Source organism: Haliaeetus albicilla, chromosome 3 (genome assembly GCF_947461875.1).
Source record: "Haliaeetus albicilla chromosome 3, bHalAlb1.1, whole genome shotgun sequence".
In the NCBI taxonomy this organism is placed as follows: domain Eukaryota; kingdom Metazoa; phylum Chordata; class Aves; order Accipitriformes; family Accipitridae; genus Haliaeetus; species Haliaeetus albicilla.
In genome coordinates, this window is record NC_091485.1 from 18,789,573 (window position 1) to 18,816,108 (window position 26,536).

Consider the following 26,536-nt stretch of genomic DNA (forward strand, 5'->3'; position numbering starts at 1 on the left):
GAGATGGGGGCCGGTGCCGTCGTGCACCCGGTGCGGGAGGCGGGCGCCCTGCTCGCTGACCGGGGCTGTTTGCCTCGGGGGGGGCGTTACCAACGCTCGGCGCAGAAGCGCCGCCGCCCGCCCGGGGCGGTGAGGGAGGAACGCCGCAGCCTCTCCCGCCTCGGGGGCGCGCGCGGCAGGGGGCGGGCTTCTCGCACGGAGACGTCAGCGCTGCGGGCGGGCGGACCGACCGAGTCCCGCCTCCTCCAGTCCCGCCCGGCCGGGGCTGGCGGCGGCAGGGGGCGCTGCGGCGCCGGGCGGCGGCCGTTGGCGGCGGGGGCGGGCGAGGACGCCATTGCGTTGCTATGAGGCGTCTCCCCCCGCGGCGGTGGCAGCGGCGGGCGGCCCGGGCGCCGCTCCTCCCGCCGGCCGGCCTGCTGCCCGGGCCGGGCTGTCCGGCGGCCTGGTGGCACTAGCGGGGCGGGGAGGATGAGTGCGGCGGGACCGGGCGGCGGCAGCAGCAGCGGCAGCGGCAGCAGCGCAAGCAGCAGCAGCAGCAGCCGCCGCCGCGGCGGGGCCGGTCAGTGATCCGAGGAGCACCGCGGCGGAGGCAGGGCATGGCGCTGCCCGGGGAGCGCGGCGCGGAGCCCCAGCCCGGCGCCTCCCGCCCCTCCGCCGCCGAGGAGGAGGACGGCGGCGGCGGGCAGCCGGAGGCGCTCTCGCTGGAGGAGATCCTCCGGCTCTACAACCAGCCCATCAACGAGGAGCAGGCGTGGGCCGTGTGCTACCAGTGCTGCGGCTCGCTGCGGGCCCGCGCCCGCCGCGGCGAGACCCCCGCCGCCAGGCTGGGGGCGGCCGCCCACCTCCGCGTCTGGCGGGACGGCACCGTCACCCTGGAGCAGGGCGAGCCCCTCCGGCCGCCCCCGCCCGCCGCAGGTAAGGCCGGGCCCCGCCGCTGCCGCCGGCGGCCGCCCTCAGCCCCCGCACCCCCCGGGTACGGCCCGGCCCGGCCCGACGACGTTGGCAGCCGGGTGTCGGGTGCGGGCGGGCGCCCTTCTCCCTCAGCCTTTGTCCCTGGGCTGTGGCGGCCGGGAGGAGACGGGTCTCCTTCCCGCCGGAGGGTTGCGGTGAGCGAGCGCTCGGCTCCTCAGCCGCGGCGGGGCCGTGGGTGTCCCCGCACCATCTCGGTTTCCCGTGTGGAAAGGTAGAAACCTTTCGTCGCCTCGAAATTCATCGCCTGCCCGTGGGCACGGGGGAGGCGAGCGGGGGTTTAGCCTTGTATAATCGCTTCGTCTTTTGGTGCCTGATACTGTCTCATCCGCGCCTATAGCGCCTGCTTTTGGAGTTCCTTTGGCCGTGCTGCTCGCCCTGCGGTGTCTTTCAGAAGTAGTTCGGCGTCAAAAGGCACCTATTAGATCAGTTCTGAGGTGTGCCGGCGTTAAGTAAGCAAGCAAGCCTCGTCCGCCTACCGGGGGCTTAGCACCTGCCATCGGTTTCTTTAAAATACCCAGGAAAACGTGTTTTGCATTGCAGAGGAAAAGAAGGGCGCGCGTCTGTTTCTCGGCATTTCAAAGCTTCCGATTATGAACGCGGAGGGGAATATTTTTTTGTTGCAAGCAAAGCTTGATTTAGGAAAAGAAGCTAAGGCTAGGGAGCAGAGGGATGCAGTCAGTTGTCACACAGATGATGATGGCATTCCTCAGTATCAACCTAGTCCGCGTTCAACGTCACTGAATTATCCAGGAGGACAGAGGTTTCGCATTTTAAAGTTATGTGAAGCAGAAGGCAATGGGAAATTCACAATATGGGACTAAGTGAGCCCTCAGCCTTTAGAACAAGGATATTATGCCTGGTGTTACAGTTTCATGAAGGCTTTTAATAGAATGCCTGTCTGAAAAGTCTTTTGGCAGAAATGTGCAGTAACCCAGTTTGGAGCTATTGGTACATGCAAATATCAAAATATACTCAGTGGAAGAAGGGACATAATTTTGTTCCACAATTGGAATGAGTCTAATAATGACTTCCATTTCAATGTGATCTGATGTGCTTTTTTAATTATCTAAAAAAATAGGTTATTGTAACGTTAATAAAATGCCAGACCAACACCCAGAAGTTCCAGGAAAATACTTTCCTGACCAAGGCATCTGCACGTCACCAGAGCATTGAAGAGTTTGGTATTGCATATTGTGTGCTGCTTTTACTTACAGTGTTTTGAGATTATATCAGACTTCTTTTCTCTTTCTTACGGTAGGAAATATATTGATTTATTATGTATTTATTTCTTTTGTTGCTTTTGCCTTGCTATTTGTGGGCTTATTCTATTTCCTCTTACAGTACATCTTTAATGGCTCATAGGAAGACGTTGGATATATCTGGATATAAAGTTCAGGCCCCTCACTGACATCCAGCGTGTTTAGTTTATGCTAAAGCTGCATGCCACATCTGCATTAGTCTTTTAAAATGCTTTAGTTAACATGTGCTGACCTGTGTATGTTGATACTGTGTTTAAATCTTTTGATAGATGAGACCTTTTTCTTTTTTTTTTTTTATCTTCCAGCCCTGGCCATTTTTCTCTAATCCCTCCTTTTTTTTTTAAGCTTATTATTGTATGTATTATGTTGTATATCAGTTAACACCATGTATGTGTGCTTATTTCTTGAAAATCTTAGTGTGTGTGTGTGTATATATGTATTTGTATATAAAAGAAGATAACCAGTCTGCTAAGACCTCCCAGGAAAGCATGACAGGGGAGATAACCCAGGGAGAGTACCCCCTCCAGTGCATATAAATAGAAAAGGGGAGGAGGGGAGATTTCTGCCAGATGTCTTCTGTGATCCCACTTTTGCATCAGCCGCAGGCTGGTTGCAGCCTGGATTTGAAAGGAGGCAGTATTCCTTCTGGGGTCCTTTCCCTGCTGCCAGTCTTCCTCATCTCCCTAACTTTGAATAGACTTCTGGAATACAGGCAGTTGCTCAGCCTTCAAGCTTTCACAGAGGATTTTGTGTGTTCGTGGGAGTAACTGTCAACAACATGAAACAAAGGTGGTCCTAGTCAGTTGGCTTTTATTCTTCTTTGGTTTGTGGAACCTGTACCAGGTTTTCACTGGAAATTGTCATATGTGGGATACAGTGAATGCTTGTAATTCATGGTACTGAATATTGAAGAGTTGACAGTAGGCTTGCTTCTCTTTGGTATCTTTTGAACTGTCCCAGTTCTTTTCCTCACTGCTTACTGCAGTGTCCTTAGGTGATGATTAATGAGCTTTCTGAGCCAATTTCAGCTTGAGCCTCTTGAACGCATATTTATTCTTAGGCTCATGTATTCTCCTTAGTAGCAATGAGAGCTTAAGAAGAAACATTGCCCTGGCGCTATGACTTGGGGAGCAGTACATCGTAGTGTAGTCCCTGAAGCTGTCTGGCCATGTTAATTTTACTCTTGAGATACAAATTAAAGTTTTCTTAAAAAGAAGTACTGATTGTTTAGAAACTGATGGTACTTTTCCAAAGCCATTTCTTGTGAAGCAGTTTTCCAGTTAATGCGCAATACTTGAAATTCCAAGTAAAAATACATAGAAATTGAAGAAAATGCCCTTGAGATAGGAAACAAAGATGAGTTTCACTGGTACCGGGGCAGAATAACAACATTGGGGTTGAATCCCCATCCTTAACCAAAACCAGAGATTGACTCTCGGATCTTTCCAGTTTTATCTATGTGGTCTATTAATATTTGGTTATCTTGTTTAAAAAAAAAAAAAGTAAACAGTAAGGTTTTGGTTAAATAGAAGTAAAAAGATGAAGAATGAAAATGTCACTCGGTTGTTCATTTTCACATAAACATTGATACTACCTGAATCCCTGGCAAGATGAGGATCAGGAAGGATTCCTGCTAATTGTTTTCATGCCTTTGTATTTCAGAGAACTTAGGTTTAAATGCCTGTGTCAGGTGGTTTGTTAGAGCAATAGGGGTTCTGCAGGTTAACACTCTGAGCTGTAAAGCTATTTTGTTCTAGTGATAGATAAAAAAAAATATATATATAGCTGTAGGCTGGTATATAGGTTTGGATAATTTGCAGGAACAAATATTGGGTGTTAGTTTCTATTTTTGTATACAACAGAATCCTGTGTGGGCAAATAAAGGAGTCCCTGAAGAATGGTGTCTTTGGGCAGCGAACATTCGGGCTTTGTTCAGGATTGCGAAGAATGATGTGATCAGTCATGCCTGTCAGTGGGGCTTGGGCGAAGTCAGGAGCAAACACAGCCATGTCATAGAGTTTGCTTTAAAGACGCTCACGAAGTGATGTTTTCATGGTGTGATGCAAGCCTTACCATTTTGCCAGAACTGAAGTGAGTAAGAAATAAGCATCAATATGAAAAAAATGAAAAGCTTACTGTGGTCATCTTAGTATGAATCATTGTAACTGTCTGACATCTAAATACCACAGAAATGTGGGTTGCTTAGAAATACCCACGATGAAATTGGAGATACAAATGAATGTATTTTACCTAATGGGTGTTTTAGCCATCTCTTTGTTACTTACAATTTATATGAAATGAGCTAACAGTGGCATCTAGTAAAGTGCCAGATGCAATAAAAAATAACTTATGAACGAGCTAAAATGTTTGGTGTAAACATGTGGTTTGACTCCTCCAAGCTCTTTTCATACAGAACAGTGCTTACAAATGTTTTTATAAACTTGAAGCAATAACAAAGTGATAGATACAGGAGTAGAAAACCCGCACAAGAGCTGGCAATTGACCTCATGCCCAGTATTTAGCGGCAGCAGAAGGCCACAGGACACAGGAGGCTGTTTCATCAGGGTTGCCTCGTCACTTCGAGCCAGATAAGGGGCTCTCACTTCTCAGCATGCCGGCTGTGCTGCCTCCTTCCCACTGGACAGTTTTGGGAATGAGCAGGCTTGGAAAAACTGAGTTTTCCCCCCGCATGTTTTGTTAGTGCCAGATGCCTGACTTAGCAAAGACAGCCACTGATTTGGGGCATTGCTGAGCTCCTGAAGAGGAACGGCCATGAGGATCTCAGAAAGGGGCAAAGGCAGGTATTTGGAAAACCAAACCGTGCTGACTTCCAGTCGTGGGCTGTTGAGGGATGGCACGCACGTGGTGCTCCTCGGCCTTCCCTCTCCCTCCTGAGAGCTTGCCTCTGCGGATAGTGTCGGTGGCCCTTCTTTTGCCTTGTCCTCCAGCCCTAGAGGAGAAAGCACAGAGGGAAATTACTGCTGGTTTTATCAGAAGCAAGTACTATGCAGATTTCTCTCTTGGAAATCTGCCAGATGTTCAGTGGGAGGGCATAATGCATGGAGTATTCTGGCTTTGAATCAAAAAGATCACAGAAAAGTTGACTGCGCGGTGGCTTTCACGGTACTTGGAGGGCTCAGGGTGAGACACACTGGAGAGGAATAGCTTGCATTGTCTTGGTAGTTTTAATGAATTTCATGTCCTTCTTACACCCTTGTGTGCCCAGGTATTGGAAGGCAGTGTGGAGAAATACAGGATGAATAAATGCAAATTTAGCTTGTGTGCATCAAGACATTCTCATCTGTCAGTCTCTTGTGGAGCACCAAGGGAGAATATGCAGGATTTTTAGAGGAAAATGAATGTACTGACATTTTACTTCTAATTTTGTTGACCCTTTTGAAAGATAATGGATGGGAGTAGCCTTGCTTGCTGTTTGAATTTCAAAACAGGTGTTGCTATGAATACTGCTAAAATAAATAGTACCTCTAGAATTAAGACTTAATTATGCTCTGAATTCAGATTTTGTTCAAGAGTGTTCAGAAACATCTGTATTTAAAAATAGTAAAGTTTGATGTATTGAGCCACACCTTTTCCTGCAAGAGTTTTTAGATAGATAGATATCTATATATATCTATGTAGATATGTTAATATTGGAAGTCAAGGTAGGAAGAAAATGGCACTAGACAGCAGAGGAGCCTCGGTGAGTTGATGCTTTATCTCTGTTTGCTTGCGCTGCTGATCTGTGGAAGAGAGAAGGCTTAGGCCTTATTTATGCTAGGCTTTCTGCCATCAGTGTGGTTCCCAGTATGTAAGGGTGAACTGGAAGGCTTCCAGTCATGGCTTATGCTGATGCATCCTGTGCACTGGGGGTTATGTGGGCTCCCTGTGAATGTATGCAGATGGCTGGGGACCCTATTGCAGACAGCCCCAGGTGGAGAGGACAAAATAAGCAAAGATCCCAACATAACAAAATAATGTCTTTGGCTAAAAAAAAAAAAAAAGCCTATTCACAAAAGAAATGGAAGGAAGTTGCCAACAGTAATAGGTGACCTTGGTTACCTATGTTTGTATGCAGAAATGTTGAAGATTGTAAGTCGGCAGTGAAGGAATAAAGACTAATTTGGTGTTGTCTGAAATCTGCATTTCTTCCTAAGGAAAACTTAAGAGCAAAGAACTTTGGAGAATTGTGGGCTCCTGATGTTCATAACTACTTAAAGTAAAAGATAACACATTTGTAATGTAATGGAGGTTTTCATGACTAGTGCAGTAAAAATGTCGCTGTAGAAAGGAAAGTGGAATTGTAGCTGTCGTTGTTAAGAGTGATTGAAGAGTAGAGTGAGAAATGAGACATCTGCCATGAAGTTGCAGAGTTAATATGATGTATGATGTTCCTATGGGGCATCACTGGAGACAGAACAAAGATGCTTTTTAATAAATAAATAAAAGTAATGGGTAATGGAGTCCAGCTGCAGATGCTGGCTGGAGGTGACAGTTTACCCCACAGTACTGAGAGGTGATGGGTAGGACTGGGGTAGCATGAGAAGGGCTTTGAGGATGAAGATGGTAGCAGTGTATGATGTGACACAGAGAGAGAGAGAGAGAGCACGCGCACCTTTAAGAGGACGATTCAGAAAGCAAGATGTGATCAGAGCGACAGGCAGAGAAAATGACCCACAGCTGCAGCATTGTGAATGAGTCTGACCCCAGTGTGACTGCGTTTGCCAAATATGCAGTAGGTATGTTGCAGGTGACAAAGAGGATTAAAGGTACATAACATCCAGGATCTATGTAGGCAATGAACTTATCTTTATTAAAGTGGGGAAGCTTTTTCATAATGTCTGTTAAAAGGAAACTGGAGTGTTCACTCTTTGTTTCTGAATTAATTGATCACATTATAGCATCAGATCCGGTAAGGAGGCAAAATTAATATTGTTCTATTCCTGATAAAACCTTAAGCTAGCTTGCATGACATGCGCAACTATGAGTGTGTTATTGAATTTTATTACTGTGCACTTTAAGAGGAACAAAAGGAGATGAGTGAGTTTGTACAGTGTAAATACAAAACTGCAAAGACATAGCTGAGCTAGAGAAGAATTAAGAGAACTACTTTTTAATCTACTTGAGAGAGTTTATTAGCAGCTGGTGAAAGTTCTTAACAGATCTAACAGTGCTGTGTTATCAATATAGAAAAGCTGTGACCTGCTTGAAACTCTGGATCCATCAAACATAACGGCAGAAACTACTGGTGATTTCAATGGAGTCAGAATTCTGCCACAAGCACACATACTTGTTGAATGAGCAAGCGAGGGGATAGCTCCAGGAGAAATTAGAATATGATTAGAATAACAGAACTTTAAAAAAAAAAAAAAAATTGAGATGCGTGAACTCTGCCAATTCACACTTTTTGGGAAGGGTTGATGTCTGGACAGGCTAGAGGAAAACAAGTGTAGTATCTGTACTTAAGCATCTGTAGAAGAGACTGGCAGCTGTGAATAGAGCTCAGCAGACTTGGAGATGTGTATCTACTACAGTATTTATATCAGAATAACAAAAATTGGTGTGATCCCTTGGTAAGCTTACAGGTTTGCTAAAGAGGGAGAGCAGTAGAACATAGAAAGAATCATATGGTGACCAAAGCTGGTTTCCTTGTGCAGAGTAGAAATGGGGCAAGACAAAAAGTGACCATTTAACTGTGTCTTAAAGGTGGCCCTAGTATGGAGTTGTTAATTTGGAATTAAAGAATATTATTTTAAAATAATTTCTATTACAAAATTTAACTGGGTATTAACACCAAAGACCTCTTAGTCATTACCTTTGTTTTGTGCAATGTACAAGAGGATTGCTTATGACTGTAAAAATGAGGAGTAACTTCAGTGGCGTGTTGAATGGAGAAAGATGAAGGCATGAAAAAAGGTCGACACAGGGAAGGAAAGTCCTGGCTGCCTTTGGTCTAGTAACCTCTCGAAGAATTTTCCTTGTATTTTCTTACAAATTTCTCTCCCTTTCCTTTTTCCTCTCCTAAGTAGAAAAATTAGGCATACCGTTTCTAAATCATCAGTTGTAGGCTGATACAGAAATCATGAATCAGATCCAAAAAGCCACAAGCTGTAAAAACTCATCCCTATTCTTGTTGCCTTCTGATTATACAGTTTAAAGGAAGGGTATGTTGACTCTCAAAGCCTAAGTGTTTTACTTAAAAGCATGGGTCTCCGTGGTCACTGCTTTGAGGGGTCTCCAATTACCTCTCCTAATCCAGTCTGCTTCCTTCCACTTCCTTGTGTTCTTGCTCTTCTTGGCCTTTTTCCCTGCAGCCTAATGTCTCTTACTCCTAAGCTGTACTTTACCTCTATTTGTCTTTGTTGTTTCCACTTTTTTTCTGTTTCTTTTTATCATGCAAGATTTCCGTCCTCCTCTGTTTATCTTGTAATATCCATCTCTGCCAGAAATCTGTCAGTGTTTTCCTCTCCCTTCATTTAATTATGAATCCTGTTCTTTGCATATTCATCTCTTTTCCTTATGTTGCTTGGTTGCCTTTGCTTTCTTCATTCTTTCCCTTACCTTTTATTAGTATTAATCTTGACTCTTGTATTGGCAATCTTGTCAGATTTGGTAACTAATGCTCCAGTTCCTGCAATCAGATGATTAAATGCAAGTCTGAACTCCCCCCCCTCCTTTTTTTTTTTTTTAAAAGGAGTTCCTTATTCTCTTAAGGTCAGGGAAAAGCCTATTATTGTAGCTACAGTGCCTCTTGAAGACATAAATGCTAGAAAGCAAATACAAATTCAACTTAATTCGGGGGCCTGACTTAAGGCTATTCAATTTAAGGATCTTGAGTTAGTGACTCCTGTGTTCTCCTTTGCTCCCTTTCCTTCGATTAGCCCCTGTGTTCCTTCTTTGGCCACCTCTTCCACTGTCCTCCAGTATGTATGGGCAGTGGCTGTCTTTCCTGAAGGCAGCTTGAGTTCTGCTATCACAGAAATAGCAGCTTGATTTCACCCAAAACCTGCAGAAATGGGCTGTGGCATTTAATTAGAATATTAATCTTTAACACAAAATGAGTTTCAAGTTTGTTGCCAATGCGTACATCAGCTACACTGTTGCCTGAAAATCAGTGCTAATAATTTCAATTCTGCAAGAAGCTGTCTTGAAGCAAATGCTTTTGGATCTATGCAGAGGAATCTGAGACACTAGAGGAAGGCTAGGAGGATGCTCTGAGGCTCTGAGCCGCAGGGCTCTTAGAGAAGCTGGTTATAGCTGAAACAGCGGCCGTGTGATTGTGGTGTCATATCACTAACGTCAACTTCGTAGCTTAATTTTTCTTCGGATAGTGGAGTGCAAATGGTTTTGCACATCCTGCATGGTTTCTTACGTATATCCTGTGTCAGTCCATTTTAACATACTGAATTATCTATTTTGCTGTTAAAATTCAGACTTAAATGTGTGGTTCTTACTATTGGCAGCAGTATGCTGCTATTTGTTTTTAAATCTGTGAAGACCCTTTCTAACTGTGACCTGTTAATCCTTGGACGGCAGGGAAATTGTGCTTCAGTGAAGCAGGGGCTATACGTATATTGAGTATAGTCTTTTTTTAAAAGCATTCTGAAAGATTTTGTGAAAAGAATTTTTTTTTCCAGTCTAAATAGCAGCCTGAAGCTCCTGCCTTGAGGGATGAGTCGGCATGCCCTAATGCTTGATGAAAGTTTGCCATGACTCCTCTTGTTGAGGAGGTTGGGGTTTCGTCTTTTTTTGATGGCAAATATGTCTCTTTGAAGCCTGTTTTCAGAGATACAGGAAACCTCCATTTAAGTATTTTTCTTTCTTTCTTGCAAAAACTGTTCATTTTTTGTATTTCAACAATTTATGAGAGAAAAACCATATGATCTTCCAAACCGTAGCTTGTTTATAAATTGAAGTTGACAGTTAAAAGTTATGCTGTTTACTAGTAATGAATGCATTAGTCACTATTTGAAAGCTGCCATGGAAAAAATAACTGTTGAATCTTTTCTGGCAGTAAGAGTGGTGAAAATGCTACACAGATTAGTATCTAGTTGAATGGTTGTGAAGTCTGGAGAAGTCTGCATCTATGTGAAGAAGCTTTTAAGTCTTCACCTATTTACCAGATAAGCACTTAATACTGCGTGCAGACAGAGACTATTCTATGACTTCTTACATGGAATTTTTTTTTTCTACTGGTGCAAATCAAGAAAGTGTGACCCTTAGGCTATGTTTAAGAGGTTCTGCTTTTTCAGTCGTGTCAGCTGAAGAGAGAAGAAATTTCTACTCCCAGCCAGTATAAGTAAAGCCAGTATAAGTAAATTGGCTTGCGTGGGCCATACGAAAGCAAATTCATTTCAGTCTTGATAGATGCAAGTAAGTGCATGTTTCTTGGGTTGATACTGTTAATGCTGGTCTCTTCAGAAATGTAGGAAGTTCCTGACCGGGGCGGAAGGTCCATAAGTCACTGCAAACAGCTCAGGGAAATCTGTGAAGTGTATAGCTGGACTCAAGGTACAGAGGCATATGGAATGGTATGGTGAATAATTACCATAATGCAGTATATATTAAAACATTGTAAGTCAATTAGCAGTTTGCAGCTGTCTGGAGTACTGTCTGCAGTGCATTTGAGCTGGTGTGAGACTTAAACTACTTGTACTCCTCGTTTCTTCCCCAGCACATGGAATCATGACAATACTATTGTTTTTGAAAATGCTGGTATAAATGGGAGTAAAGAATCCAGTTTAAGAGGTTTGCTATATTTTTATATTAAAACAAAAAATTAATTATGATTTGCTCGGAAAGCAGTAGTAAATTTTGATAGCGCCATATATGAAATAAGGAAAGTTTCCAGAGTTTGAGTGCTTTTCCTTGAACAGCTTTCGTGGAAGTTTGTCAAAGAACATCTATCAAAGGGGCTGCGATATAAGCTTCTTGCTATTCCTTTCAGAAAACCAGATTTTGCTTTACTTATTTTGGTCTGGGCTAATTTATTTGGTTTTGTGCTTCAGGACTTGGTTAGGACTTCTATTAAAAGGATCTTTGTAGGATCTCAGCATTGCTATGAGGTGTAGCAATGAGTCTGTGCTATGAGAGGTTCTAGTAGATAGTTTGATTCCTGTTCTGTTAGACTATAGGAGGTACAAGTCAAGATATTTTAAATGATCAGGGATTGCAAACATTTGTGGCCTTCTGTATGCTATTGCACCATTACAGGTTTAAAATTACTACTTTTTTTTCTGAAGTAGTAATAAAAAAAAAGTACTTTTTTTTCCCCAAAAAGGCAGCATATTTCCCTCCCCCCCCCGACTACATTTGTGTGAATTAGTCGTGTATCATCTTGTATCATGGAGATTGTTTTGCTCATCCATCATTTGAGTTTCACGGAAGTAGCCCCTAATATTCATAAATCTGCTAAAATTGTAGGAGTATTTAAAAAAAGTTCTCAGTAAATTTCTTCCATTTAGAATTTATAACAACAACATGAATGTTACCATTTTAAACACAAAAAAATCTCTTATATGGATCTTGAAGTGAATCAACGAGAATCACCACTCCTTTTGAAACGATGATGTGTGATGCAAAAGCTGCCTTTTTAAGTCCCTCTTCTGTTCTTCATTTTGAAGTCAGACACCAGTGCTAAATGTTCAGCTTGCATTGGCAACAGTTCAAAATGAAGGTAAACAACTTTCACTCTGTTAGGTGGATGTTCCCTATTCATTCAAGATGTGCTTAACCTTCAGTTTCAAAGGGAAGGTGGCCAGTTCAACATGAAAAATTAATCTTTTTTCTATGCAGATGACTCTTCCCTAGTACCAACAGTTTTGCATGCTGTTCAGATTTAATATACAAAGTCAGCGTGATCACTTCTGTGAGCGAACATTATGCTAACCAGTTGGTTGAGCTTCCTTGGGCTTGCCAGGCAATCTGATAAAACAGTCCTTCCAGTTATGGCTACAAGTTGCAGGCTTTTCCTAACTACTGCAGTAAATCCTCTGGCCACGCTGGGTGGTGTTCAGCAACCATCATCACCTGTAGCGTACGCTCAGTCAAGCAAACTCATGCCGTTCTAGTTTTTGAGTATGTGGGGACTCAGAATCCTGTCACGTGTATCCTAGGGTGAGTGCCGTTAGGCTCAAAGTGGCAAATTTTAAACTAGCAGTGCAGGTGCAATGCAGCCAAAAAGCAAAGACAAAAAGACTAAAATTCAATATCTGTGTGTTTTGAAATTAAAGTTTTGGGTAGTTCCCCTTTGAAGTGGATATATTTCTGTGGAATACTTGACTTTCTTGAATAATCATTTTTCCAATAGAAAATCTTCCTGTCACATTACTTCACCCTACTTTGATATGAATTATTAATACGAAATGATAAATTTGCTGCTGTTAGTAAAATGGTACCTTCCTAATATGCTGTGAAATTTCAGTCTTATTTTTTGTAAGCTGTCAAGCTACTTACATTTTTATACCAAAGTGTTTTGTCTTTGAGAAAATTGAGATTTCAATTCAATGAAACAATTCAGAAACTTATTTTTTCTGTATTGTATGAATTCCAAAGTGATGTTTCTGAACTTGGAGGAAATGCAAAAATTGACAAGAGGGACTTACAAAAATATTACAGTAATATTTCAACTTTAATTTGCTTGAACTTTGTGGTGGTGTTGAACTCTTTGATATGCCAGAAGTATCAGATGAATCAGTGGCTTTTCCCAGGTTTATGAATTAATGTTGTTTTTTATCTTGAAATAATTATTTGCTGCTGCTTAATTTAAGCCAACATGTTTTCATGTTCCCTCCATGGCCAAGCATCAGTCATACAGTTTAAATAATGAAGCCAGGCATTAAAGACACATCTTTTTAAAAGGGAGTATAGTGAAGAATCCAAATAAAAAGGGCAGGGCCTTCTTGTTGTTAGTTGTGATGCATTTGTAATGGAATCATTATTGAAATGTGTGATTAAAGTAAGGCAAAGAATACTTGACAATTACTCAAAAAAAAAAAAAGTGACTTGAGTTTTTAGTTTTATTTTTCCTTCATCTTTTACTTAATCTGAAAACTTTTTTCTTTTCCAATTACAGATAAATCAGGCCGTTTACACTGCACAGAAATGGAGGTAAGAGAAGTATTTTGTGTTCTCTGCTAGTGCTTATTTAGCTCAGCTGGCTTTCATTAACTTATAGTATAAATGTGGCACATTTGTAGTGTGGAGTTATCATTGCAAAGTTGTCCTGTGAAGTGTGTGTTGTGTTTATGACTTTCATGAACAGCTGCATAAATGTGTCTTAACATGGGATATTTAGTCTTATGTTCAGAAACAGAGGAAAGAAAGGCCACGTGGCTTTCCAAAAACAAGGTTAGGGATATGTTATGTGGCCAATGTAATCTCATTTAATATTTATTTATTTAAAATAGATATTTTCAGTAGAATATTTTATTTTAGATAATTTCTGTTTGATAAATTCTCATGTTATACTTACTTTAGAAAGGACTAGTGGGTCGTGTAATAAATACTTAATGTTTATGGAATGGCTTGGTGATTTTTGACAACCCAAGAATTTGGATGGAAGCAGAGAAGACAAGTGATCTCAGGGTTGGTTGTTCATCTAAAGACATCCCAATTTCAGATATTTTTACTGTTTCCTTTAATTTATAACTCATTGATATTTTGGGGGCCAAGACATATTGTTGTATGTCTTGCTGGGTAGCAACAGAAACACAAATCCAGTCAAGTCTGCTTGATTTTTATTTTGACCGTTATTTGACTCCGTATCTTTGATACTAAGCTGTGACTAGTGTTGTAAGAATGTTCGAACTATCATTCTGTCAAATTCATAGATTTAATCCAAGACTGAAAGGAAAACTAAGTAGAACATCTTGTTGAACAAGATGTGGGTTTGTATCATTTTTATTATCATTTGAAGTAAATAATATAGTCTACTCCTTAAATAAACTTTTCCAGCAATAAATACAATTTCTGTGTTCTTTGCAGGGCAGTCTTTTCTCACTGCCTTTGAACTTTCTTTGAAATGTAAAACTGAGTTTTTACTTTGACTGTTCCATCAGTACCTCAGGCTGAGCCTGGAGATGGGGCAAGTGCACGCATCTTAATTGGTGGGTTGTCTGTTTTCTCATCAATAATATATATGAAGGTGACAAACTGCTGTTACTGAATTGTTTATATGTAGATAAACTGCATGAAGATGGCTGGTTTAAAGACAAAATAAAAGGCCAGCTAATTCAACTACAAATGGTAAAATGCAAAGGCCATCCAGATTTTTGCAAGTATTAATAATAAAAAAACGAAATGTCCTTTCTGCAGGATACAGTGTAAGGAGTAATTCTGAACTGACATAGGTACAGAAATTGGAAGTGGGCACATTTTGTTTCTTCATGTGGTTCAGTTTAAGCAAATGCATCCTGGTTTTGTTTCAGCATTTGTAAAATCTCAGTTTATAAATCTAGTACCTTATTTACAAATGATAATCTAGTGTGTCATTTGCTTTGCATACTAAATATTGTTTGCAATTTTGCTTTGCGTTTTTTAATGGAAGGTAATGAAAGGCCCTGACACTAAAAATTCAGATAATAATAAACCCCTGTTAAAATATTTTTAACAAAACATAAAATATTTCATTTTGGGAAAGTAAAAGTGCTTTTGTTTCGAATGAAAATGTCTAGTGAGAGTCAGTTGGATATGTTATACTTCATCTTCTATGGGAAAGGAGTTTCTTAATTTTGATCTTTTAAAAATATTTTTTGTTGATAGTTGGGAAGAAAACCAGATTAGAATTTCCCGTGAGACAGAGGCTTCATTTTAAATTGTCTCTAATAAGCAGCACTGTGACCATTAGCATATTGACTCTTCTGTTTATCGTTGTCATTTTGAAGGAGGCTGTGAAGGAGTCAGTGGCTTTTTCCTCCTCCAAAATTCCTTTGGGGCCACAGCTGTAGACTTGGAGTTGATGTTGTTTGTGTTTTTCAGAACTAGGAATTCAGCAGAGACAGCCCATCTCACTTTTTTGATTCCCGTGGAAAAGAGTGTGGCCTGAGTGAATGTATTAGAATATGTAGGAAACTTCTTAAAATCGTAACTAATAACAATCATAACATTTTTGCAAGACATGTAAACTATCCTGAATTGGTACACCATTTATTTCAAGCAGGCAGTTTGAGTGGTGTGTCAAGTTCAGAGTCCAGATGCCATAGCCATAATGGGAAGATGGGAACAAGGAATAAGGTGACCTTATTTAATCTGCATCTGCCTATGACTCTGTTACATATGTGATGATAGCACTCCTTAGTTGTCTCAGCTGAGGTTGTGAAGATTATATAAAATATGCCAGATGCATTTGTAAACATTTAGTGCTCATATAGAAAGTATTCTGTGAATGTGAAGTGATTCAGATGTAGGAGGGTTTAATTGCCATGTATTTGAAAAGACCCACTTAACTGAGCACAGGCCTGTTGTGTATAATTAATGTAGTTAACCAGTATGTATGCTAATATAGAAATACATAACCTCTCACATTCGTTTAAAAGTTAGAAATGAGTTAAATAGCCTGTCCCAAAAAATGGTGAATAAATTGTTTAACACCATTCAGCTCATGTCAAATCCAAAAAGGAATCAACTGTAGAAATGTTTTAGGGAGACTGTGTGTGCTCTGTATGCAAATTCTATTCATGAGCTATCAATTATATGTATCTCTAATTATTAAAAATCCTAACATACAGTGAAAATTATAGTATTTGTCTATGGAGCTCAAATTGCCTTTTTTTTTTTTTTAACCTTTTCATTGGGAACTTGAAATGTTGACTGTATTTCAGGAAATAATTTAGGGAAATAGTTATATGGGTTATAAGGATGTTCTGTTTGCTTTGGTACAAATAAGAATATACTTGTTATTTCATTGTATTGATGCAAACAAAATCAACCCCTTCTCTCACGCTGATGAAAATGAGAACATGTATTTAATAGCACAGAATGTTAGGATTTCAAAAGAGGTGTCATAACTTTGCATTAAAAATAATGCCACACCTACATTAAAGTGTGTTATCTGCTCAAAATTCAAGCAGTGTAAAATGGGTGTATTTAGCATATATTGATATCTAGGATTCATTTTTTTTATCACTGTTGAGTGTAAACAAAAGTAACAGTCTGACTGAGGGGTAATTGCTGCAGCAAACAATTCTTGTCATGCACAGTGATAATCACTTCATTCTACTTCCTGAGCACTAACCTTATGGTGACAAGGGAGAAAAAATGTCATTGCTCGGAGAACAGGCAAAAATGTTTTTATAAGAATCATTTCTCTTAGTAAAATATGACTGAGGGTGACTTCCATCAAAATAAGTTTTGATTATGCATTGAAAAAATAAATTTCTCTGTGAATGCTTGGTTACAAATCTGGTAATTCTATGAAAGCTTTTGATTCCTTGTGCTGTTAAGAGGAGAATTAACAGGAAATCGGGATTGCCTTCTAGAAATCAAAGTAGAATCATGCATCTTTTCTTGCGAGCATTAAGTCATGCTTAAGCATTATGTGCCAGTTCTGATAAGTGAAGTGCTCATGCCTTGCTGATGGAATTATCTTACAGAGAAGCTGCACATCCAGCCTTTGAGGGACCTGTTATTTAGGTACCTGAAAGCCCATTAAGCTTGTTCATTGATGTGGTGGTTCTGTGGCAGTCAGTCTGACCTCCTGATTTTCCTGAGTTACTTCATAGTCACAAAGAAACAGCTTAGCAGACACTTGATTAAATAGTAAACACACAAAAAAGTAGAATTTAGGTTTTGATCTTTTGTGTTTTGTAACGAGCTGCTTTTTCAAGAGGAGCTTTGTTTTTTGTAATTTGGGTGAGAGTTTACAGCACATCAGGAGGAGTTTGGAGGAAAATGGATTTCTGTTGTTTACTTGCTATAAGCTTGGCACACCACCCTTTTCATTCAGCAGTTTCATTAGGAATACGCAGTGAATATTGGGCTGGAGAACTTATAATGTATTTCACTAAGCTGATTTAGTGATAGTCAAATCCTGCCATCTGTCCAGAGTCTCTAAGAGAATTCAACTGTTCCTTGTAAAGGCTTTGTAATTTTGCAGTGTAGTATGATGTGCCTTTAATAATCTACACGCCCTAAAGTCACACAGGATTTATGATGAAATCTTCATTCCAGTGATGTCACCAGTAAACCTTCTAATCAGCTGGGTGCAGAGGCAGATTTCAGCCTTGGTCTTCTGACAATATCAGATAATGGCTGATGGAAAACTAGGTCTTGCAGTAACTTTGATCCCTCCTGGGAACATTTTGCTTGTGAAAAGCACAAATATTAGAGCATGGAGCATTAAGTTAGGTGGTGGTGGTGGTTTTTTTATGTTTTTTTGTTTTGTTTTTTTAAATCTCAAAGCACAAAATATTCCCTATATAGTTACCCTGGGGTAACTACAGAATTACCCAATTTTTTTCATGAGGTTAAATGTGAAAGTTTGCAAATATAGTTTATATGACTCTGAAAAGGATCTCGGATTGTTGAGAGAATAAGATAATTTGTAGAGGTCTTCAGTTTTTTGCAGAACCCTTTCTATATAAATTCTGTTATAATGTGTATCATATCAATGACATGCTATCGTATCTATGGTAGCTATCATATGTACTGATTGATATGATAGCATTGTATCAATTAGCTTTAAGATGGTATTTTTTTAGTAGACCAGTGCCAGTGGACAACTCTGCCTGTCTGTTCAGACCAAGAGAGTAATCTGATGGCTCATTCTAACTGCAGGGAAAAATTAAGCTTTAGATGTTGTTTGCACGCCTACAATTTAATGGCCCTTTGTATTGTCTGTCTTTGTTCTTGTATATAAGAAGAGACACGTTTAGAGTGTCAGTATGAAATGAGAATGCTGTGTTTCATACTTTTTTTTTTTTTGCTTGTTATCGCAAATGAATTTTAAGCTACAAAAGTTATAACTACATTTCTGGTCTGCTAAATCCCTCAGAGGCTTCTGAGATCATATGACATTGTTTTTCTATGAAGTCTGGTAGTTATGAGTTTTCTATTAGAGATGCTGTGTTTTCGTGTCTCTTTGCTAAGTACCAAATAGTTAATAGTAAAAACATAATCCAAACAAGGGGTATGCTTTCTGGGGATGAACAGAAACGAGATAATAGTTCTTAGAGTGATTGCACGGAGGGAGCTCCTTGTTATTTCTTGGTGGATTTTGCCTAGGGCAATTATGAAACTGAGGTAAAATACACCCCCAGAGTTTAGTAAGTTCAATTTCAGTGGTAAGTTTGCCCTGATAGTGTTGGCTTTTTGATCTACAGGAGACAAAACGCAACCCAAACCTTCCTTTCTTGCATATCTATTCACTCAGAAGTCCAACATCCACAACGTAAAAAGTATGCAGAAGACTTACAGGTGATGAGAATAAAGTACATAAAACATAGATTAAATGACAGACAAAAATTGCAGAAGGAAGCTGAATCTTTAAAGATTTCCTGTTGTTTACAGCCATTCTTTCCCTGCACCACTTCAATCCACATTGCGCTTGAACTTGCAGTGATGAAGTTGGGAGTACTGAATAGGTTCAGTGGGTGATCTGATTTTTGGGAAGCTAAGGGAGATCAGACTTTAGCACATATTTTTTAGGAGAGCAAGGAGCACTTTAGTGAGCTGGTTAAGTATCTGAATATATATTGCATACATTTTTGTGCTGCATTTTTCCTTCCAGGTGTTCTACTTTTGGTATCGTAGTCATCTCACTGCAGGACATGAGTAACTTCCTCTGACTGAAGTGCGTATTAGTGGTGTTTCATGAAGAACAAACACAAATTTTTTTAATTTTTTTTTTTTAATGTTATGGTCCTGCTAGATTATTAAATCACCTTAAGAGAGAAAATTGCTCAAATAGACCTTTTTGTGTGTGTGTTCCTAACTGATCTCTAATTTTTCTTATTTCTGGGTGGCTTGCTCTGACTCTAACATAAAGGCCTTTGAATATCTAAGCAGCATTATTTCAGCTATAACATGCATTACTGGATTAGGCTAATTTTAACATAGCTAAGATAACCTAATTATTTGTTTATCAGTATTGAATTTGGTCAGTGGTCAAAGAAAACAGGAACACGAGGGAGCTAAACAATTCCACTTCAGCAGTTTGGATACCAGGTTTCCCAACTTATAATTTAAAAGCAAATATTGGTTTGAATTTAACTATTGAGAAAATGAGGCAAGGATTGAAAGATGAAACTAATAATATCAGTAAGTTTATTTTCAAAATGAGAAGAGATTTAAAGTGAGAGAAGTAGTTATTTATGAATGAGGTGAGTCCAGAGTGTTCCCACCTACTTTGTTTAACGACACCCGTCCTCTTCTTTTCAGTGATAATGTGTATTAACACTGAGTCATTCTAACATTCCTGCTTTGAATGTGCTCAGAAATATTGATCTAGTTCATCTAAACCATTCTTGTATGAAGTAGACCATGTTTTAACATATAAATTCTTGTTAGCCACTTTACACTTTACATGTGTAGAACCCCAAGCAATTTATACTTGGGAAAATAAACATTACGAAAGGCTTTTTTTTAATGCAGCTTTAGCTGACCTAATGCAGATGAACATGTGGAATTTTTATGAAGTAGACAGTGTGGTTAATCTTTTTTAGTCTTTAATTTCTCTTGCTGTCTTGTCTCTCTGCTGGGAGCAAGAAGAGCTGCTGTCCTCTGGTTGTGAACATGCAGAAACTTCAGTTATTGCAAGAGAAGAGAGGAGAAATGTGGTGTCCCCTCACGGGATTTCCAAAGGTCACACTAAGAGTAAAGCTTAATTGGAATTTTAGTTAGATACGCATTTTCAGTAGGCTAATAACAGGGCAGGTCATGGTGGCCAGTTCAGAAATTCCCAGTAACACTGTCTGAGCATTCAAAAATCCTAAGGCTTATTCCAGCGTACAGTGAGATCGGTGTACAGAAAACAAACTGTTGAAAAGAATATGGTTTTTTAGGTTCGTTCCTAGGTTTTGGTTAATACATACTCAAATACTTTTTTTTTCTTTGCAGTTCTATGACTAAATGTTTTTTTCACATGAACGCTAACACATAGCTTTTTATCTAAATCACTTGACCTGAGAAGTTGAGATGTTAAACAAAGCAAGATTTGCAGTTGAGTCGTGAGAGCTTGCAGCACTGTGCGCTTTCTTTGGCAGAGAGGATACTGAATCAGTCTTGGGGCTCACTGAGGCAAAAACGAGGTTTTGTTAGTTTTGTACTTTCTTTTGTTTGACTTGACATAGTGCAACTCATTTGAGCTTTTGTTCCAAACTGAACTTTTTAGCAACTGGTAAGTTTCTGTGTTCCCCATGACCTACCAGTGTGAACATTTTCATCTTAAACTGTTTAATTTTGTCTGCCACTTACATGTTTGTAGTTCCAATCATGGGAAAACAAAGCAAGCTCCAAGATCTTGCCTTAATGGCATGAAGGAGACTCTAAAAGATGTGCAATGTTGAACTCTTTGATTATCATTTAGTGTAGCTGTGTGCTATAGCACGTGCAGTAAAATACTTTTAATTACCAAGAGGAAATACAGAGGGTAAATTAAACATACAGATAAAACAAGGGGGTGACTGAATTCTAAATGTGTATTTCATCATGTCCCTTTCTTCTGTTAACCAGTAGTAATTATGAAGCATCTGTAATGCTTTTAGTACTTCACCCTCAGCAAGAAGTAAAGGTGAAATAATTAACTAGGACAAGGCAAGCTGTTCACACTTAGTAGATTAACTCCTGCTTCATTTAAGAAGGTAGAGGTATTCTGTTAAACAGACAGTTTTTCTCTTCCACATATTTATCCCTAAGCCTGAAATACCCTTGTCCATGTCTCCTGTCACTGTTTCTCATCTGTATTGTACCTTTACTTCCAAGCCTCCCTCTCCTGTTTTCTTTCAAAGTCTTTTATAGTTCATTCATTAACTCCCTTTATTTCTGTTTCTCCTTAACCAATCTGCTTATCATCCTCCTTAATAATCCGTTTTTGTGGGTGTGTGTTATTGCCTCTGCCCAATATTTGATGAGACTCAGTGTTGCAGAGATGACTCTCTGTTCCAATGTGTTCTTTCACAGCTCCCTGCACTTCTACTTGTTTCTTCTGTTGGTCCTAGATGGATGTTGTACTGCTACCTGAATCCAATATTTCTCTGCTTTGTATTTCTCGTGTCTTTATCTTTCTCTGTTATCTGGACTTGAGATATTAGTGTTATCTTTGACTCGCACTCTTTCCTTTCCTCCAGATGCTTGCCAAATCCTTAATTGCCAATTGCTAAAAGCATCCATCTCTTCTTTGTTGCCAAGATGATAATTCAGGCTTTGTGGTTTTTTTGTTGGAATGTCTTGGCTAATGCAAACTGCCTGCCACCTACTCCTTTCTTGGCAATGATGTAAAATATTTCTTCAAAGTTTTTTTAAAGACTCTTCTCTGTCTGCATTGTTGTTTTGGCATTGCTATATGTTGCTTTTCTCTTCACCTCTGGCCTGCACATTCAGACTATCTTCTTCCTACTATTGTAGGTCTAGAGCAGACACTCGCTGCAAAGTAAACAAGTTGCTCCATCTGGTCTGTTCATTTAGGAAGATGTGCCATTCCTTGTGCTGTGCATTCTGTCTGCTTTGGAGCAAAGCTCTTAGAAGTATTTCAGAGAACATAGATGAGAAAAATGTGTGTGTGTTCTTCTAAACTATGTATTTCTAAGTCCTTCACCATTTGGTGATTGTGAATCAATACTTTCCTTTGAATATACTTTGTAGCATGTCAGATTACGTTTGTTTTTCTGAGCATGTTGCTTGTGCTTCAATATTGGAATGTTTCACTTTTATTCTCAGAGTGAAAGCTCCATGCAATTCCCAGGTCTTCCACAAATGTTTCATTTAGTTGGGCATAAATAGAGTTGAAACTGCATGAAAACAGTGAAGTAATTGCGGTCTCTGGTCCTTGGCCACCTTTTTGCCTTGTAATTTTCCAAAGGGCTGCTCTCGTTTATAACTCTTTGTATTGTTTGCTATTGGAGTTTGCTTTAAACCTACAACTAGTAAGGCATGCAGAAAATAGTTCCTTTCCCTTTTCTTCTTTTTTTATCTGTCTGTACACTAACAGAAATGATGTTCTTAATGAAATTTGGCCAGGATGTGTTCATAACATCCAGCATTACTTTTTCATAATACTTACAGCTTTTGTTGTCCAACTTAATGTACTTGAGGACTTCTGCTATGTTTTTATTTTATAAACTTTTTATTATCACAAATTTTCCTTCAAAATTTTGTCTTCACTTTTGTCAGCTCTTAGTTAACTTTTTATTCAGATCTGGTAGACAAAGCTAGTGCTGAACCTGGCTTTCTTTATGCAGAGTCTGGTGCTTTTATCACAGTCTAAAGGACATTTGAACAGTAACATGGCATGCTCGTGGAGAGTCAGCTGCACGTTTGTGCCTGGAACATTTAAAGCATTGGCACTAGAAAATGTATTGGCATACAATTTGTTTTTCATGTTTCAGACTCATTACTGGATGTTAAATGAAAAGTTAATCTGAAAAACTTAGGTAAGAATTGTTAAATGAGAGAAAGGGAGAAAAACGTGCTGTTGTGATGGAGAGAGTTTTACCACTTATTTATAGGGATTATAGCAAAATTATTTTTCAATTTAAAGTACTTCATTCTCTTACACAAGGAAAATGTTTGTTTAAATGTTAAGGTCTTTTTAATCCCTGGACTCTCAACTTTCTGGAGTGTTGTCTGCTTGCAACTCTCACATCATCCAGTTGATTTCTGTGTCTTGTTATGCTAGTTATATGTGCAAATATAGTAGCAGACTTCACAGTTTAAAACCCAGACCAGCAGTAAATGAGGCGTGTGATGAACTTGAGGTTCTGTGAGTTGCCCCACTGACTTAATTATATGGACACTAAAGCAGGCAAGGTGAATGTTTGGTGGGAGAAAATAAATGCTGTTCTCATTATAGAGATAGAAATATTAAGTTTGAAGACATCAGGCAAATTGCCCAGTGTGACATTTGGGCTGCATGGCAGAGCCAGCATAGAATCTAGATTATTTAAGCCTTAATCACAAAACCTTTCTTCAGATTTTAAATACTAACTGGAATAACAAACCTGTTATTTTACTGCAAAGAAAATACTAATTCTCTTGAGAGACATTCATGAAGATACTAGGAATTTACTTTCAGGCAAGTTTATCCCTTTTTTTTCCCTGTGTAGATTTCTTAAATACTTTAAAATTCTACAGAAGTAGTAACCCATTCTCTTTCAAAATAAATCTCTTATCTTTCAGGGTTATACATGTAGATGTTGCCATGTTAATACAAAAGCAGACTTCACTTTCTATTGTTTACTTGCTGGCAGTACATAGATTGAGCTTTGTTCCTACACAGAAGACAAAGTTACTCCTAAATTTATTGTATACATTTCAGACAGAGAAAGTATTTCAGAACTAATGTAGAATGTTTGGGAAAAATCAAAATGCATAGTTTCATAGAAGAAAAAAAGCAAACTTGGGGGGGTTTGAAGTAGGAGTCATCTTTAGGTATAAGAAAAGGGAAACTATTCCCTTAACAAGCAAAAGAAGCATCAAAAACTGATACAGAATAGGGAAGCCTTTCTTTACTGCAGCATTTGGAAAGACAGTGAAACAAATGAGTTGTATTGTCATTAAAATGTGGATGAAATAATGTTTAGCTTCACAGTGTGGTAATACTCTAGTAATAAGTAGTAGGACAGAGAGCTTGAAGAAAAAAAAAATCTGCTAGAAGTGAGCAAGCTAGTTGTCCTAAAAGTAGAGTTTCATTTCACAAAATCTGCTTCAGAGGACAGGTATAATTTTTCAGCAGATGTATTATGAATGAAGATATAATCATTAAAACCAGCCTGAACCTCACTGTGGATTTACAGTGCAATACAGCATTTTGGTATTCTTCTAGTATTTCAAATGTCATATTGAAACACAAAGTGTCAAATTAATGAGATTCCAAGCACTTTCCTGTCAGTGTCTCATCTTTTTTTTTAAGAAGATGGCTTTTGTATGTATGAAGATCTTCATTCTTCAATCTTATGTCCGTGTGAATATCTAGATAGATGGATTTTACCAGGCAGCGGGCACTGCAGCAGATACACATACGCACTGTCTTGCATTTCTTGTCTTGGCATGGAAACTTGAACATTATGGATTAACAGACGATTGTATTTGTATTTTTTTGCGTATAACTAAAAGATACTGTTCACCAAAGGTGGCAGAATTTATGTGACACTGGGGTTTTTGTTTGACATGGCCTGTTACAGATTTTTATGAAATGACTGTGAAAGCAAGTTTTCAAAAAGCTTTCTGAATGGAAGACAGAAAAGTGTTGATTGCTGTACTTTTTCCCAGTTTAATGGCTATAGGAACAAAGAACATCAGCTCCTTCAGGCTTTATGGTACTTAGAACCTCTGTGGCTTTGATGCAGTAAAACTGAGAATTATTAGACTTTGAAATAAAAAGCCCTTCTAACATCAGTTGGACAGAAACTACAAAACAGAGTATTGTTTTTCTCAAAAATTATGTTTTTATAGTCCCAATCTCATATCCAAAGCGACTACATGTGTAATTACATTTACACTGATACATAAATTTGAATGAGAAATTATATTTTATCTCTCGGCGATAATTCCTGTGTTCATTCAGGACCTGGATTATTGTGCACCACCATCACATACAACCAGAAATTCTTACAGTGCTCATCCAAGCTGCTCTGTTGTGGCTCCCTGTGATATGCAGAAGATCTAGTTAAGAGCATGTCCATCCCTCTGAATCACCCAGCACAACAGGAACTGTGTGTTATGGACATGTTCTTTTCTGAATTTACTTTTTTATGATTCATTCTGTTGGAATGATCTTGACTCACCTCTGCTACTCTTTTACATCCCTTTCTCCCTTAAAATAATTATTTTCTAATTACTTTGCCTGTCACCTCTTAGTGCCAGACCTCTTTAGCTCCTCAGTGAGTGATGATCCCAATCTGCCTTTTTTCCTGCTTTCCTTTAAATTGCTAGTAGACAGCAATCTACTTCATGAGAACAGGCTCCTCAGAGCATACTTCTTGTCATCCACCCGTACTCTGAGTATCTCTGCTGCTCTGGAGAGATCCAGAAAGTAAGCAGAGTTGTCTGTGGTTTCAAGTCCCACAGAGGGAGCAAAGCCCACATTTGCAGAATCCCTCCTTGGAAGGGTGATGGGTGGCTACTCGGACCATGTTGGCCCCACTGGTGTTCCAGGCTAATTCCACTGTTGTCCCTGGCTTGACCCACTTCTGCCATGGCCTTAGGGGCTGCGAATCACCAGGGTCCTCAGCATCCTAGTGCAGGATTTCACCTGCAGATCTCATGAGGGTATCCTGAGCAAAAAAGTCTGAGCAAAAGAAACAGATGTGAATGGATACAGCAAACAGTCGTCCTCAGCCACAAGTTCTGCTAAATTCTGACTACCCTAAGACTAGCAGCTGCTGCCATTGCATTCTGATAACACCTACAGCTAGAGGAGTCAGGATCCCAAATGTACAGTTGACTCCTACGGATGCCATGTCCTTCTTAATACCTTCTGTCTATCGTATCTTCTTGGCATCTGACCTCCGTGACTCGTGCTGCATGGCACTGAGGTGGAGGAATAACTCACGCTGCTGCAGTCCATTTTAGAGATGTAGTTACTACACAAAGTTTCTGATTTTCTCAGCTTCTTCCATTACAGTGACTGACTTAATGTTTACCAGGATTTCTAGGGTCAAGAAAAACAAGCATTGTCCTTTCCCAGCCTGCAGAGAACACTGTTGGGTCATAAGATGCTAAACAACCTGATTCCTGTATCATGAGACACTGAACGATACAATATGCTATTGAATTTGTACCTTTGGCAACATATTTACTGGTGTGTCTTTCTATGAAGTTGGATTTTCCTGTCAACCACAGCGTTATTTATGAGGAGACATTGAAGATCCTATGCCAACTGTTCCTATACAGACAATTTACTTGTGTTTTCTTTCTGGATGCACAAAGTTTACAAGTGGTATTACTTGCTCTGAATGTGAAAAATTGTATTTTAACATTCCCAAGTCTAAGCCCTTCATATTATCTCTCAGATATTTGTCTCCACTGTGGTATAACTGTGGGGGTTGGCCATCCCTACTCAAGTCCTTTGGATATGGCTAATGTGCAGTGCCAAGACTGGTGGTCGTGCTGGCTTTGTTGGTTTCCATTTATTTCATCAGAGCTTTAGCTGCATT

General features: G+C 39.6%; 1 protein-coding gene across 4 annotated transcripts in view; it reads left to right on the plus strand.

The window, feature by feature from the left end:
* The first annotated feature begins 305 nt into the window (after positions 1–305).
* SPIRE1 (spire type actin nucleation factor 1) overlaps positions 306–26,536 on the plus strand; it is a 132,826-nt gene continuing 106,595 nt past the window's right edge. Inside the window, exons 1-2 of one of the 4 annotated variants that reach the window (XM_069778934.1) lie at positions 306–915; positions 13,303–13,337. In XM_069778934.1, the coding sequence (XP_069635035.1) occupies positions 597–915; positions 13,303–13,337 (354 nt within the window). In that variant the 5' untranslated portion in view covers positions 306–596. The remainder of the gene's footprint in view (positions 916–13,302; positions 13,338–26,536) is intronic. The other 3 variants (XM_069778935.1, XM_069778937.1, XM_069778938.1) reach the window with 3 other exon arrangements.